At 37.7% G+C, this 16,273-nt stretch overlaps 7 protein-coding genes across 7 annotated transcripts; 2 read left to right on the forward strand and 5 right to left on the reverse strand.

Moving 5' to 3' along the window:
• Positions 1–69: 69 nt before the first annotated feature.
• Positions 70–3,090, reverse strand: SPOG_01123 (PEK protein kinase Hri1). Its single transcript, XM_013169395.1, has 4 exons — positions 2,584–3,090; positions 2,474–2,512; positions 1,901–2,424; positions 70–1,861 (listed from the first exon to the last, which is right to left on the reverse strand). The coding sequence occupies exons 1-4, from the start codon at positions 2,714–2,716 to the stop codon at positions 467–469; spliced, it is 2,091 nt and encodes a 696-aa protein (XP_013024849.1). The 5' UTR covers positions 2,717–3,090; the 3' UTR covers positions 70–466.
• Positions 3,091–3,197: 107 nt separating this feature from the next.
• Positions 3,198–4,740, reverse strand: SPOG_01124 (checkpoint clamp complex protein Hus1). Its single transcript, XM_013169396.1, has 5 exons — positions 4,578–4,740; positions 4,415–4,523; positions 4,359–4,371; positions 3,721–4,315; positions 3,198–3,656 (listed from the first exon to the last, which is right to left on the reverse strand). Exons 1-5 carry the CDS (start codon positions 4,618–4,620, stop codon positions 3,553–3,555), a joined length of 864 nt encoding a protein of 287 aa, XP_013024850.1. The 5' UTR covers positions 4,621–4,740; the 3' UTR covers positions 3,198–3,552.
• Positions 4,741–4,822: 82 nt separating this feature from the next.
• Positions 4,823–7,314, reverse strand: SPOG_01125 (uncharacterized protein). The gene is made up of 3 exons (XM_013169397.1): positions 6,477–7,314; positions 6,240–6,421; positions 4,823–6,182 (listed from the first exon to the last, which is right to left on the reverse strand). The coding sequence occupies exons 1-3, from the start codon at positions 6,842–6,844 to the stop codon at positions 4,990–4,992; spliced, it is 1,743 nt and encodes a 580-aa protein (XP_013024851.1). The 5' UTR covers positions 6,845–7,314; the 3' UTR covers positions 4,823–4,989.
• Positions 7,315–7,361: 47 nt separating this feature from the next.
• On the reverse strand, positions 7,362–8,760 carry SPOG_01126 (actin depolymerizing factor). Its single transcript, XM_013169398.1, has 3 exons — positions 8,695–8,760; positions 8,541–8,646; positions 7,362–8,379 (listed from the first exon to the last, which is right to left on the reverse strand). The coding sequence occupies exons 1-3, from the start codon at positions 8,695–8,697 to the stop codon at positions 8,075–8,077; spliced, it is 414 nt and encodes a 137-aa protein (XP_013024852.1). The 5' UTR covers positions 8,698–8,760; the 3' UTR covers positions 7,362–8,074.
• Positions 8,761–9,149: 389 nt separating this feature from the next.
• On the reverse strand, positions 9,150–10,962 carry SPOG_01127 (C-24(28) sterol reductase Sts1). Its single transcript, XM_013169399.1, has 3 exons — positions 9,937–10,962; positions 9,360–9,856; positions 9,150–9,305 (listed from the first exon to the last, which is right to left on the reverse strand). The coding sequence occupies exons 1-3, from the start codon at positions 10,793–10,795 to the stop codon at positions 9,294–9,296; spliced, it is 1,368 nt and encodes a 455-aa protein (XP_013024853.1). The 5' UTR covers positions 10,796–10,962; the 3' UTR covers positions 9,150–9,293.
• A 123-nt stretch (positions 10,963–11,085) lies between these two features.
• SPOG_05195 (uncharacterized protein) lies at positions 11,086–11,952 on the forward strand. The gene has a single exon (XM_013169600.1). It carries the CDS (start codon positions 11,160–11,162, stop codon positions 11,469–11,471), a length of 312 nt encoding a protein of 103 aa, XP_013025054.1. The 5' UTR covers positions 11,086–11,159; the 3' UTR covers positions 11,472–11,952.
• Positions 11,953–12,263: 311 nt separating this feature from the next.
• On the forward strand, positions 12,264–16,253 carry SPOG_01128 (uncharacterized protein). The gene is made up of 3 exons (XM_013169400.1): positions 12,264–14,809; positions 14,861–15,507; positions 15,558–16,253. The coding sequence occupies exons 1-3, from the start codon at positions 12,448–12,450 to the stop codon at positions 15,909–15,911; spliced, it is 3,363 nt and encodes a 1,120-aa protein (XP_013024854.1). The 5' UTR covers positions 12,264–12,447; the 3' UTR covers positions 15,912–16,253.
• Positions 16,254–16,273: the final 20 nt, after the last annotated feature.

A 16,273-nucleotide genomic window follows, 5' to 3' on the forward strand; every position in this document is an offset into this window, starting at 1 on the left:
ATCTTTCGGACGTTGCTATAGAGATTTTAATAATCAAACTGCAGTTTCAAGCGATGACAAAACATGTGTATTCAAAAGTTTAAGTTCAATACTCACTATCAAAATTCAATACTTAAATATCGCCAGTAGCTAGCTGTTTGAACGAGTAGGACTCCTAGAGGTTTGTAGTATCCTACTAAACACTGATAAAAAAAAATTTAATAGTAAGTTTCAGTAGAGATTTCCCATCCTGTATATTGCTAATATAGACGTTTGGCATGCTTGCTTAGAGGAATATGACAGTAAAGGATAATCAACGAAGCAGAGAAAAATTCAAAAATATGTTCATATAATCTCGAAGCATAAATGAAAAAGGGATAAAGGTCATATAATCATAAACTAAAAGTTAAAACTAAATTCGTCACTTCAGATGGATCGTAAAATAAGCCATCATAAACGTAAGAAAGGGGACATAAAACGTAGAACATCAACTTGAAGAATTGACAAGCTTGGATTTTAGCGTTTCTAGCTCTGCCTTTAAAGAATTGTTTTGTTGTTGAACATCATCTAACAGAGCTTCATACAGGTGAAGTTCATTTACCGCCATATTGCTAAAAATAGGAGTTTTCAGTATTTGGGCAGCTGTAGGTCGCTTCGCTGGACTACTCAACATGGACAGTATGAGACTTGCCTCCCCGGGCATTTGTTCAAGAAAGTCTTCAGGAAGAAGACCTTTTTTCAAATTGTTAATCAAGGAAACTCTTTCCATGCGGGTCCCAAAAGGATACAAAAGCTCAAAGAACAAAATTCCAAGAGCATAAACGTCAATTGCGGTGCTATTCTTTATAGCTTGAGCTTTCATATGCCTTGATAGCATCTCTGGAGCAGCGTAAGTATGGGTGCCTGCAAAATAAAATCCACCATTCTCTTCAGACGAGTCACCATCATCTGACTGCGAAAGTACCAAACCAAAATCACCGATCTTTGGAACGAAAAATTTGCTTTCAATGGGTTCGTTTGAAAGATGAGGCTTTCCAGAAAAACAAGGTAGACGAACCGAACCTTGTTCCGATGATGTACTTGAGGATAGAAAAATGTTCCTTGGCTTTAAATCGTGATGAACCAAATTCATGACGTTATGAAGATACATAACACCCTCTAGTATTCTAGAAAACAGCAAAATGTATCGGTTACGAAGATTCTTTGGAAGCATACCATGAAAGTGTTTATTTCTTCTATTCAAGTGAATCTCGAGTGTTTCCTCACATAAAGCCATTTGAATGTAAAGACAAATAGGCCTTTGATCGAAACAAGGGACCTCATGTGTCATTGAATCTTCAAACCTCGACGAAAGAGAGCAATTATTGAGTCTTTTAGAACGATTCTCTTTTTCACAATATATAGAGTCATCTTTATCTGCGTATACTGGCTCGCAAGAATGCATTTTAGAGTATTCTTGTTCACTCTCTTTATAACCAGAAAATAAAGCTGCCAAACTGCAAGTAGATTGCTTCGTCGAATAAGATGGGTCGAAATGAGTCCCAAGAGAATCCTCTTCAAAGACAACCTGAAAGGAATTCGCACTTGAGAAGTCACGGTCTAAAGAATCAGTTTCTATATCAAATAAAAGATTGTCACCGCCATTTGAATCAATGCTGCGTGAATCTAATAAGTCCTCGGTGCAAGTAGAATCGAACTCAGCAGGGTCGTTATGAGGATAAGGCTCAATCTCAATCCAACTAGAATAGAATCGAATAATGTTGGGGTGATTAAGGCGAGCTAAAATTCGGGACTCACGAAACATGTTTGAAGAAGAAAGAGATCGTAACGTGAGTGGAATCTTTTTCAAGGCATATTCAACACCATCAAACTTGTTACGTGCCTATCAATGTTAGCATCATATAATTCCTACGCTTCATACCTTGTACACATAACCGTAACCACCTTTTCCAAGCATCTCAAGTTCCTCGAAATCAGAAGAATAGCGAGACTTTTGGACGTTGTAAAAGTTTTCAAAGTTGGTATTATTTGGTGAAAAATAATCTTCCAAGCCAGACATATTGAGAGGAGAATTCTTTAAAAATGTACTGTCAGAAATGTCAGAATGGGAAGATACGTGATTAACAATATTCGTGAATGCATCAACGGAATCAGGAAGAGTTGGAGATTCAGATGGCTCATTACAAGTGGAATAAAGAGATTCATCTGACAAGACGCTCATGAATGAAGTAGTTTTATTCAGAGAAAAAAGATGCTCATCGGAAACATGGCCAATGTTAGCATTGTGGGCTTGAGCGAGGAGTTCATGAATAGCACCCGAATATGCTACTCGAATTGCTTCATAGTCCTCGGAAAATTCATTCTCAATTAAACCCGAGTTGCGCAAAGAATATGCGATATACAAGAACATGTTTTTTGAGCTCTCTGGGGTTTTCTGAGATAATTCTAATAGAAAAAATTAGCAATTGTTTTAATATAGAAAAAGAAGACGTACTGCAAACACTCTCAAGAAGAGAGAGGAGGAGCAATTTGCCTATAGATACGTGTTAGTACAAAGTCCGATGATTCTGCATTTTTAAAACTGCCATAATTGCCCTAGCATACAAGTTATTCTTGGAGGCTCTTGCTTCTTTAACTGAAAAGCCCCATTTCTTCCATATGCTGATAATGCTTGCCGGTTTTTATTCTTTCCGTAGGAAGAATTTTCATCATGTGCATTTCTTGAGGGATTAAGCATTGTTATATTTACTTCAGAATGATAGAGTTTATTCCGATGAAGAAAATTAAGAGATGGATCGACTCATCAATGAAAACTAAGAAGAACGAAAAGCAATGCACATATCTCTTTCCCGGTCTATTATTTCACAATAGTAGTATCAATTCCTAAATTATTACCCTTATTCTTAATGAAAGTTGTTCAATTCTAAAAGCAAAACGGTACTACTTCAAACCTTTGAATGTTGTACCAGTGAATGTAGAAGATTACTTTGGAAAATTCTCCGCTTATAAGTGAGAAATGAATTCCAAAGAAATGAAACGAACGAGAGAAGAATGAAATGAAACAGAACGAAAAAGAAAGATAAATTGAGTAGTTTTAAATTTGGTGTTGAGTGCACAATACGTCGACTATTACCACCTTTATATTATCTTAAGACAGTAGCGTTTTGTGATATTCTAGTAAGAATTCGGTTAAAATATTAAACAAGAAAAACACCTATAAAAACGATAAATTGGTAGAAAGAAAAGCGTATAAATATTCAGTTTAACTATGATTCAATCAAATTTACCATAGTCTGATTAGTGGGATTGTTTTCTGTTGTTTCATCGAATTGTAAAGAACGTGCTTTGAAATTGGTTTTGGGATGCCATCGTAAGCAGATCCGAGCCCGTCTTCTTGTAGAAAATTTCTCTTTTGGTATGATTCTTTGAATCAGACGATTCTTAGAAAGATCCATTCAACTTCTTAAAGACCTCACGATAGTAACATGGTCTTATTTTACCCAACGAAATGATTCAAACATTTTATTCCTAGTATATCTTCAAAAAATAAATACACTTCATGATTTCATAAAGCTAGTCAACATAAGTACTAATATAGTAAGTAAGCACAGCGGTGTGCTCATCTTCAGGATCCGTAATGTACACATATAATACAAGTGCATGCCCTTCGCAGAAACCTAATTTATTAGTTATAAACGCCTTAGTGAATGAGTAAATTCTCATCGAACGAAGCGCACTTACATGCTATAACTCTTCTAGCTACACTAGAAATACGAAGCATATTCACTAAATCTTTCGCATCAAGCCGCATATGTACAAATTCTTTAGGGTTTCGAGTTTGAGAGGGATGCCTACTTACATCCTCCACTTGTGAAGGATCCAGCTCTGGGTTTTCAAGGTCTTTCCATCTAGTAGTTACTTTCGCTGCTGGGGTCGACACAGAAAGCTGTAGTTCTCCAGACATGTTGGCCGAAATAATCACTCGATCCGACATATTTTTGTATTTATCGGCCACTTGTCGTAATATATTTAGGCTTGGAAAGAATATATGACAATCTGGTTCAGGAGCCGTAGGCTCTTTAATTACAGAGACATATGAATGAGATAAAACTCGAATCGGGATGTTATGTGTCACGACATTAGACCCAAATGCACGTCCGCTCCAAGTTGTAGACAATGATAACAAGGGTTGATTATTTTTCTTGGAAAGGCGTATTGTAGAATCGCTCGCATTTGCCGCAGAACGTAGTGCTCTATAAAAGTTGTCGACAGGTATCTCTAAATTGATTACATTTTCCGCATTACTTTGAACAACATAATCTTCAAATATAGTTTCCTGAATCAATAAGCAAACCCATTTCACTTAATTGAAAACTTACCACTTCCAAAACTCTGTTTTTGTTAGCAGACAAGCTCATACTGCAAATAAACATACGCCCACACCTGTGTCATTCGAAAATCCGGTATAATAATAAAATTTACTGTTTCTGGCATCAGTCGTAGCCAACAAAATTTCCCAATTTTGTCCAGCGACTGTACCAACCCTAGCAAATTTGAGTATTTAGCATTTGAAGATCCAATTTACTGCGTTTGCTTACGAGTAAGGGTATATAGATTGCTAATTCTTGTTTTGAACCTCATTGCTCAAAGAAAAGAGCCTTGTATTATGTTTAGTTTAGCATTTGCAATGGTAACAATAGTCTCTGTGCTATCCCAATTATTTCTGGATTACTAGTGGTCGGATTTAGCATGCACAAAGCAGAGGTTTGAGTGTACTAAAAGGTTTATCTTTTCAATATTGAAGCAAATTTATACTTATGAATAAATTTTTATTAATAATAATGTTTTTGATGAACCTCAATGTTTTGTTTAAGTTACTCATAAGCGTGTATAATCCAGGAAGCGTAAAGCTAATAAAAGGAGAATAATAGTTAAGGTACGGCGAAACTAAAAAGAAATTATATATTTCATTATATTTTCATGTAAAACTCAAACGTACAACTCAATGGCTTAACTGGAGCAAGAGCATTGAATTTGACTCTTCGTAGGGCCTGTACCGTAACAATAAGAATCCTCAAAGTCTTTTGGAAATCCCCATGAATCCTCAAAAGGAGAAGCGGTCATCTTGGCGACTTTATGAAACAGGTCATAATCACCCTCGTAGGCTTTTTTGTTAACTTCTTCGAGGACCCAGTTTCTCAAGGTGAAATGAGGGTTTACAGATTTCATATTATTTAACCTTGTAGCCTCAGGGACCTCAGTAGATAATTGATGGTACGCGTCCAGCCATCCTTGAAACTTCTGAACAGCTTCGTTACGAAATCGGGGATTGTTTTTATTAAAGCTACCGGCGCAGAAATCAAACAATTGTTCCGCAGATGATTGACTATCAGTCTTCTCCACTTTCATTCTTGTCAAGAATGAAAAGAAGTTTGGATAATCTAAATCGTGGTTTTCTAAAATGTCAAGAGCATCAATGACATGTTTTCGACTAGTAGGACCATCAGGTAGCCCTAAGCGAGCTGTCATTAACTGAAAATAGTCTTCCCGAACGATTGATAAAAACTCTTTAGCGATATTTTCAAACGCTTGCAGTGTATATTCATGGGCCTCCGCGAGCAATTCTGAAGAAGAATGTAGATTTTCCATATACTGTGGATCATCTACTCGGTCTCTTGCACCTATGAGCTCTAGCAAAGCTGAAGCTAGCTTTGCCAAGTTCCAAATAATGATAGATGGTTGTCGCTGATATGAATAACGCAAAAAGATATCATCGTGGTTGGGTGTAAATGAGGGATTATAAGTATCCATAAAACTGAAAGGACCAAAATCGATAGATAACCCCAAAATACTGGTATTGTCTGTATTCAAAACACCATTCATGAATCCATATACTTGCCATTTAGCAACACACTTGGCGTTTCGGATAGCAACATCACGCAAAAGCTGCTCATAGCGATTTCCAATCCCTCGCCCTTGAAAGTCTTCTGTGAGTACATGGTCCAAACAATAATCAGCCAATTTGCGCGTTGTATCCAAGCGTCCCTCAACTCCTGGAAGATCAAATGTCCCAATCCGTATCCAGGAAGGTGCCATGCGACAGACAATCGCACATGGTTCAACCGTTTCACGCATTGCGGTGACACCATCAAGGGTGGATATAGCCAATGCTCTTGTAGTCGGTATATTGAGAGCATATAAAGCTGTTTTGAATTATCAGTTAGCTCCAGACAAAAGGGAAATTCGGTTCACCCACGTACCTTCACAGCACAAATATTCGCGAATACTAGAGCGTACTACCGCCTTTCCATCAGCAAATCGAGAGTAAGGGGTACGGCCAACTCCCTTTACTTGTATCTCATAACGCTCTTTGGTTTCCGGGTTGGTTAATTCACATAAGGACACAACTCGTCCATCACCCAACTGGCCGGCCCAGTCACCACTAAACAAAGGTAAGCATTTGAACATGAATTTTTTCTAAAGCCTAAAAAACATACAATTGATATCCTCCGTAGCATTGTGACCAAGGACAACATTTGTCAACATCAATATTCGTTCCCACAACTAGCTTCTGAAAAGCTTCCGTTTCTGCTTCACTTTCATCTAACCCAAGAGAACGCATACAAGAAGGGCTATAAGCTAGTAATCTTGATTTCGCTCTCATAGATGGGATCACATATGTGAACAGAGCACCATTCTTAACTTTGCGCGGTATGTGTAACATGTCATCACTCGCATCTTTCAATGCATCAACAGTTGGAACGACTGGATCAGGCGTTAAGTTCGCCGTAAAGGTTGAGCTTACTGGAAGGTCAGATAATTTTCGAGACATCGTTTGAATGGACCTTGTTAAGAACCTTCGCATGCCAATACAATCTCTCAACAATCAGAGTGCTATGTTTGTTATTTTCTTCCTTCTTGGATTGCTTAGTACTTGTTAATCGCTTACAAATTCCACAATCCTTTAGGAAAAATTTAGTAGCCTCCTGCTATGCAAGTTATAAGAGATAATAAATCAATTCAAGATATTAAAATTGGTTTGGAATCAACTTCTTACGGTAAACCGTTATAAAGGAAATTTAAGAAGGGAGTTAGTTGATGGAAAACGTAATGAGGCACCGAAAACAACTACAGAATAACTTCATCATGAACCAATGACAAAATACGAAAATGCTTATTAAGATATAAATCTAACGTTAAAAACCGAGCACAGAAAAGGAATTTGGGTCTAAAAAACTGAAATAACAAACTTTCAGTTTATTCACAAAAAATGAAAAGAATTTTCGTAAACAAATGACACGTAACATTCATTTTTTGCCATTTCTAACATCTTTGTTTTTCTTCCTGGATGGTGTAAGTATTATGCATGCTTAAAGATCTACAGTGTGCTCTCGTTGGGTCAACATTATAGTGGTTTCATGTAGTTCGTTAACAAACATATATTCCTTTTAAACAGACTATAAAAGCAGCCTTGAAGAAAGGAATTTACCTTTTCCTCAGTTTATGTGCTTGCTACTAGCTAATGGTGTTCAGAAACATTACTTTAAGTGAGTAAAATAACATAAAATCATAAAACGTGTGAGGAGAAAAGAAATAACTTCCACAGCAAATGCATAGGAGACTAGAAACAACTTTGGAAGAGTTCCACTAAATGGCTAAACTTTCTTTTCATTACATTCATCGAGTAACTAGTTGCATAAGTATCGGCTACTTTCTTTCAAAACCCAAACGTGGAAGTTAAATAGCTTTATGTCTTCGACATCAATAGCATAATCTTAAAAGAAAATAAAAGACAAGATCATTACCCATGGTGATCAGTAAGACTCGTAATTTACGATATCATTGAAAGAAGAAGCCGCAGTATAGACTTTTTCACAAAAAGGAGGAAACGACAAGAAAGCAAGACGAAAGAAGCAAGCTTGCAACGTCAATTCGTGACATGATAACGATTTCTACAGCGTAAAAGTCATTCAAGGAGCGTCAAAAATTTAGGAGGCATATATAAACAAAACGGACAGACTCTCATGCAACTGAGGGCACTGAGGAAGCAAAAAAAAGCAAGCCAAAAAGTAGGAAAGAAAGTCATATGATTAGCTTACTTACGAGTAACCTTTTCCAACACAGTTTCATGGGAAACCTCGGAAAAATCAGTGCCTTGAATGTCAGTAGTAATACCAGTGAAGGCACGGCGGAGAGTATCCTTGGAAGAAGAGTAAACCATCTTGGATTTGATGGGAGAGACATCAGGAGACCAACTGATGAAAACAATCTTGTTGCGAAGACCTTCGCCCAAGTTATACTCAAAGTCATAGACGGCATAACGGCAGTCTTGCTCGGGCAATTCACCAAGGAAAGTGTCATAGTCCTTTTCGGTGCTCTTTTTATCAACAACAATCTCAGCTTAAATTAGGTTAGCTTCTGCAATATTCATACTTATATCAAACTGCTGCGATGCCTGCTAACCTGCTATGGAATGACCTCAAACAAGAGACAAACAATACCGTTTGCCTCCCGCAGGAGCATATACGTTCAAATGCATCGGTTTACTTATGATAACTTACTCTTTGCATCATTCATTTTGAAGACAATGTAACGAAGGTTCTTGCCTAACTTGAGTTCTTGGAAGGCTTCCAAGCATTCAGGAGCAACTTTAACACCCGAGAAAGACTATTCGTAGGTTAATATACAAATACGCTCATTTTTCATCGGTCATACCATATTGTTTTATAAATATATTTTTATTTCGTTGTTTAATGTGGTTGGCACTGGTTTGAAGATGACTGCACCCTTCAATCTTTAGATACTTATTCCGGGTAAGGGTGGTACATTTGGTGAAACATCGAGTAAGCCACCCCTCAAATGGTTGGATTATTAATTGTGCTGCATATAATATTACGTTAAAGAGTATGTAGTTATGTCAAAAAGAATGAAAGATGAAAATGAATGTTGGGGTAAAAGAGAGTTTGATGGATTGCGATAGCTTGTTTACAGGCCCGGTTAGGCAGGTTTTCATACTCAACGACCTAGCAATCTTCCGCAAACTAGTCAGTCACAGAAAAACGTAAAGATACAACTAGCTGTCTTTTGCTACATTAAAAGATACAGTAGATTTTCAATGTAAACCGTTCATAACCAACTGTCGTAAAACTCTTATAAAGATTCATGATTTTTACAGACAAACACGACGCTTAGTCTTACGTATGATAGAATGAGCTTAGCAATTTTAAGAGCACAAAAACGAAATCAATTGGCCTTTATAAACAGCAGAATACTAAAGCATGTAAACAAAAAACATGTGCAACAGTTTTTTTTTCTTAAAAGACGTACTAGACAAGGGTTAGTAAAGGATTGATCAAACCAAGGGTATCAAAGCTACATACAGGAATGAAAAGATAAGGGCAAATACGGCAGTATTCATCAAAGTCAGTACCATACTTCGCTTTGCACTTTTGGATATCGCGGCTAACACGGTGCACCAAAACGATTAGAAAGAAACAAGGGTAAAAGTAAGGAAGAGGTGAGGAGAAGCCGGTAATCATAGCCCAAGAAAGAGACTGGAAAAAGTCGACGGTGTAATGGATTTTACGAGCATAACGGTACCAACCGGAGGTCAACAAGGTACCACCATTGGCACAGCGAATAAAGGTGGGATTCTTAATGGTTTGCCAAGGGAGTTGGGGAAATGATTTACGGGTAGTAGTCAAACCATGAATTTGATTACGGAAACGGTTCTTTTGACTGTTACAAGTATCAAAGACATAATAGCAACAAATCAATAATGCATAGATAGCAATATTGTAAGAGCTAGACCATTCGTATTGTTTGGGATTACGTGCAGCCAAAAAGAGAGTGCAATGGCTATAAGTAAAAGGAACACCTACGAAAATGAGCATTAGTAAGAAACAAAACAAAAAGAAAAAGAAACTGGATAAAATGGGATAAAACAGAAAAACTTACCAGCCATATTCCAGAAAATAAGCATAAAACCGAATTTCTCATAGGCCATATCCCAGGTAGGAACAATGAGTTCCTCACCCTTGGCGCAAGCATTGGCATACAAATAATGGGCAAAACAAACGAAGAGGATTTGGGGACTAACATAGCCATAGTTCTCAAATTGGCGAACGGCCGCAGCGACGGAAAGGAAGAAAAGGATGAACCAAGGAATGCGGACCTCAAAGAACATCTTCAAGTCCAAGAGCTTGCCGATACGGGGGTTAAGACTAGCACCCATAAAGTAATCATAAATGGGATTACCAGACAAGTCATGTGGTTTGTCGAAGAGCCTCTCACCAAAAAGAAGAGAGCCCAAATACAAGGTCAAGGTAATGATGAAGGAACTAATAATAGCAACACTCATGAGGGGTCCAAATTGGTCCAAGATGGTGGTGATGCGAAAAACATTAGTAAGATGAAGAGCAGCGAGGATGACAATGGTAGTATAAAAAGACCAAACAGCATTACACAGATAAGGGAGAGAGGCATTATTTCGATGTTTCAAAGGAAGACCACGGGTGCGTACTCCAGGGAGAGTCACGTAAAAGATGCCTTGGGTAATGACAAATGTCCAAAAAATAGTGATGGCGTATCTGCTAGGATAAGCGCCAATAGCAATATAGTTTCCGATGGTTCGAAAGAACTCACATAATCCGCTAAGTGTATAGGAAGAGGGTTGAAGAAATTGACCATTGTTGTACTTTGCACTTGCCCATAAATAATACATAATAGAGGGAAAGCCAGCCATCATAGCCAAGACACCTTTGGCGCCTCCAAACTCGCGAGGAGCACGTTCAGCAGAAGCAGCGTTCCGTTTCATACTCAAAAGATGATGGAATTCAAAGACAGCAGATCAAATTGTAACAAATGAGACTACAGCTACGTCAAAATGGAAACAAACAACGGAAGTCGCAACGATTCTTTCACGAACACTAGACCAGTATGGCTATAGAGGTTGGCGAGACTTGAATTAGATTCTTGTTAGCTCATCATACGGTGTATGACATTCTAAAATAGGGAGGTGCACAGAGATTTTTTAGTTTGTTTAAGGAACCGTTAAACATTTTGCATAGTTATGCAAAACAACTTTAAAGCATCCACTATCTTTACCTAAACAAACAAACGAACAAAACAAATGAATTCAACATCTTTTGGTTATAGCAAGTGAGGTACAGTAGAATGGAATGGTGTTGATAAACATTAGAGTGATGATGAACGAGAGACAAACAATAAAGAATGAAAAACAAATGTCTATTATCCAGCATCATAAGAAAAATCGTTTCTTTGAAGAATCCTCCATGAAACATTTCATCTTTATGATTTTTTTTATTGCCATTGATGTTACTGTTCGTTTTTTCTTTTTTCTTAGGAATAGAGTTTTCCTTTTTATTTTTTTTGTAATCCCAATAACTTCGAATTTGCAAAATGAATTTGCAGAAGCTGGAAGCAATTCAACCATTCGTTTATTTTTCCATCAGAACAAGCACAAGATATAAGAATTCTCTAGAAGTCTATTGAATCAAGTCCTAATATGCATGTTACTTAGAAATTTGTCCATTGTAAACAGACAGTGGGGATAATTGTGGAAAATGGTTTGGATTTGGATTGCTAAAGCTTCAAAAGCTGTTTCCTGAAGAAGCAAAGGATTCAGAAAGCAGTAATATTGTGGACTCCCTTGATAAACCAACAGCTCACAGATGAAATTGGTATAGAATATCAACTTCCATATCAGATGAAAACGAATGACATGGCACAAATTCACAAGCAATGACAAGGTCACGAATTGCTTTCTCGAACAGGACTCTTTCCAGCGAATCAATCTATGGTTTTGATAGTTTCATAGAAATCCATAAAGGAAATTAACTTTTGCTGTCTTCCTTTGCCTTCTCTCAAAATTGCTTGTTGGGTATGGATGGAAGCAGCATTATAAAACCAATTGAAGAATAATCAATGTCTAATCTTCAATTCCCATCGAATGGAGATGGTTTGTGATTTGTCTGTAATTTTTACTTTTCAATTCAGGCTACGGGGTTTTCCATCATACCTTCGTAGATCTCTCTTAAAACTACAGAAAGGTACTGATTTTGTTTCATACAAAATTTTTTAATCCATTCTTGATACTTGAATATACAAATTTTGGTAGCGAGACGCATCAAATCAAAGGGAAGTGTGACATTTTCTACTTCTGTACGGAATTTTTTTCATTGTTTATGTTCCCTTTTTCTTGTTACTACAAGAAGTGGTGTTGTGAAGTGACGATCTACCCAAATTTGCGAGGGATTGTGCAGAGCACTTCTACCTTCTACGATATCCTTTTTGTTGGAAGCATTGGGCAGAGAGTCAGTTGCTTTTGTACAAGATTCGATATTTACCTTAGCACTTTTTATTTTTTTATCTTTCTTACTTATTTACAAAAATAAGTAGCTCTTTTTCCTTAGGAAAGACGAAAGCTGCACTCTGTGCTCTTTCATCATGAACGATCAGGACGTATTTAAAATTCTACAGAAAAACTTAAATTTGGGAAACTCAAACATTTCATCGTCATCCTCCAGAAATGAATCTCCTGCCGCTACCAATGCTCGTTCTCCTCCTCCCTATGGAGTAACTTCTACCTCTGGCGACTATTCAAACCCGCTGACCGGCAACAGACAACAGGAGCAAGAAGACCAGCGGCCTAAATTACTGAATCTTTTTAACTTTGGCGCTGATAGCTTCCAACATCAACCTTCACCTCCACCTTCAACTTCGTTTCAAAATGCCTCTACCTCACACAATGCTGACGCCCTTCTTCAGGCTCTACGTGAAGGCAACAACAATAAGCCTGATGGTAGTCAGCAAGCCCAATCTGCTCCATCGTCTAATAATCCTAGCGACACAACTTTTGATATTCAACGCTCGTTTTTTGGCAAGCCCTCAAGCCCTTCTCACAATCCGGAAAGCGCCATGTCTGCTTCTGACCTAGAACGCATGCTCCTGTCTTCTGGCGATCGTGACAACTCTAATAAGGGTGCTTCCTCTCTCCCCTTTCTTCCACCCAGAGACACCTATGAATCCCAGTCTAGCATGACGACCGCCAGTACCAGCATGACGGTCCCTTCCGAATCCTCGGATCCCAAGCATCTCAGTAACTCATCATCCTCCTTTTCTTCTGATGTCCCATCCTCTTCCAAATTAGAAAAAGATTCTAGCACTTCTAGACCGTCCTCCCAAGTGTCGAATGACGAAAGTAGCGGTCTCTTTCGCATCGATAACCCTGATTCTGGTGACTTTGTTTGGGAAACTACCATTACTCCTGATTCTTTTCGGACCACTCCTTTCCCTTCTAATGGTCGGTTTGACATCGCCATGGTCGAGCGTGATTTGGATGCCCAAGATAATCAGTTAATTCATACTAACAAGGACTATATTGCTTACTCCTTAACTAACGAACCTATGGTTCGTGTCATCGAAATTTCTACTGGAAAATCTTTCTTATTACACAATACGTCTCCCTATAAATTTGTGTCAGTCGTTTGGGGCGATGATCCAAACATTACCAATCGCTTGATGGTCATTGATACCACTGGACAAGTCATCATCTACTCTATTGACATGGCCACTGCTTCTTCCAATATTATCTTTCAACTTTCTGGTGCTCAGTCATTATCGGACCCTATTAAGTCTCGATTCCACTGGTATCCCAATTCTTCTCGGTTTTTTGCCGTCGCTTTAAGCAAACATATTATTTTCTTTGACTTAGATCTTTGTCAAAACGTTCCTTTCCCAATTTCTAGATCCATCAGTGTTATTCAGCAGTTGCCTTGCTTTCTCATCGATACCGGAATTAGCGCCAAAGAATATGACTTTTCTGCTGATGGTACTGTATTCGCTACCGTTGATAAAGACGCACTTATAAAGGTGTATCCAGTTCCTTATTCGTTTCCTACCTCTATGGAAGATCGACCGAAGCCATCAGATGTTACGCCTGTTGCTACCTTTACAACACGAACGGAACGTGGTAACTCGAAGGTGTTAGAGAAGCCAATTAATTTAAGATTCATTTCTACTCCCGGCACTAATAATAGTCGTTATTTAATCGTGGTCTATGTTTTGAACCAACTTATTACAGTTTTTGATATCTATGCGAAGAAAGTTATCCAAAAATTCCGATTTAGCAGTCCTTCAAATCCAGTGACCACTACTTCCTTTTCACAATTGTCAGTTGATCATGATCGTAAAACATTACTGGTTGGTAATCCCCCTTCAAACACAATCTTCTTCTTCCTTTTCTCTAAAGAGGAGACCGATTCTGAAGTCAAAGACTTTCCTTCAACTTACGACTTGATTTCATCATCTGTTAGCGGCAGCCAGCCAGTCAAATCCGATGCAAAATTTTCGTACGTAGCTGCCAAGAAGTTTGATGATGCTGCTTGTGTTAGCTTTACTTCTTGTAAGTTACTCAGTGATCCTGAAAAGTATTGCATTGTTGTTAGTACCACCAAGGGATACGAATATTATTGTATACCAATATTCCAGGTTGAAAAAAAAACTGATGAATTGCCCTCACTCGAAAGTAAAAAGAACTGGGAAGCTGACGTCGGCGGTGTGGTTTCTGGTGAACGTCCAACAACGTCCCCCTCTCAGTCAGCATCCGGCGTAAGTACTCCCAGATCTCAAACTTCTGTTTTCTCTAAAAGAAGAAAAGACAAGGGTGATAGACATGAGGCGAAACATAAAACATATCCCTCTCAATCAGGACCTTCATCATTGACACCTGGACCTATTGATATTTCCATGGTTGAGAATATCATTTCAGGCGCTCTTGGCTCTTTAGACAAAAATGTTCAAAAGAACTGTAAGTTTCCGAAAGTTTTATATTATTATTCTTTTACTAACTTTTGTGTAGACGAAGGATTAAAACAGTTGATTGTAAATTACAAAGCAACCCAAGAAAATCATTTCAATGCTGTATTATCTGCTGTTTCTAGTACTCTTACTGAAAATACTGGAAAGATCCTAGAATCCGTTGTTGACCAAGCAATCAAGAATGCAGTTACAGGGGAAATTCATGAATTTGTTGAAAGGGCCATGAAAGATCATTTTGGTACTTTGCGAGATGCACTGGAAATAAGAATGAAAAGTTATGATGAGAGTATGCGTTCTGATTTCGGACAACACAAAAATGCTCTTTTGGATATTCAAAGTCTCACGAATAGCGTGATTGAGTCACAAACTGAATCTGATAAGCAATTTAACGAGCTAAACAGCCATGTAAAAAATTTGGAAGGTTGCATAAACTCATTAATAGCTAAGGTTGAGTCTTTGGAAATGAAAGACTTGAAAGAAGAAAGAAAGCAAGAATTCAATGAAGAACTAAAACCTGATATAAATGAAGAAATCCCTCTCCCAGCTGATGTAGCTGAAGAATCAACTCAACCGGAACCATCAAACGCTGAAGTTGCCGAAGAAGCCGATGACAACAAACAGGAAACTGAAGATGAAAAAATTTCACAATTAATTGAACAAGGTTCAATTCGTGAAGCGTTATCAGAGGTATGATTCCAGAAATTGAAATAATTTAATCCTTCTAACATGAAATTTAGTGGTGTACATCTCCCTCTATTGAAGGTTTCAAGGTGATTTGTACCTTGCCAACTGCGTCAATACTAGAACAATGCAGTAGTCTTCTTCTACTTACATTTGCTTATCATACTGCTTTATGTGACATCGTTGACGACGAGCTTCTTTCCAAGCGTTTGGAGTACATCGCCAAAATTTGTTTGAGCATTAATGTGCTTGATCCCAAGATTGAGACTGTTATTCATCCTGTTCTTACACTTGCAAAGGAGTCTTTGATTAAACAGTCTAGTAATTTCTCACCTGTCTTTCAAAGACGCCTTGGTATTGTTTTGCGTGCTCTTGATGGAAAAATTTCGGAGATCAGCCCTTCTGTTTAAAAGGGAAGCTAGAGGTTTAAATTCATAATATCTTATTAATTACTGAATTTGTTGGAAAGTGACCAAAAAAGTTGCTGAATAGTAGTAGTTTTGAAGATGTTAAGAGACAACTACAATTGCCTAGGTTTATGATTACCATGTGATGACTATCTTCTACGTTTTCTTTGAATTTATTGTTTAACTTTTTGTATGTCTTCAAGCTATGTGATTTGAAGGAAATTTGGTAAATGATGATCGTGTTTCAGTATTTATGTTGTTATAGTATTATCTCTGCAGAGAAAATTAGAATAAATACCTTTTGGATTGATCATTTTTTAATATCTATTATTTATTTCTCTGAACACTATGTTACTAAATCTATA

Source organism: Schizosaccharomyces cryophilus (genome assembly GCF_000004155.1).
Source record: "Schizosaccharomyces cryophilus OY26 unplaced genomic scaffold supercont4.6, whole genome shotgun sequence".
NCBI lineage: Eukaryota > Fungi > Ascomycota > Schizosaccharomycetes > Schizosaccharomycetales > Schizosaccharomycetaceae > Schizosaccharomyces > Schizosaccharomyces cryophilus.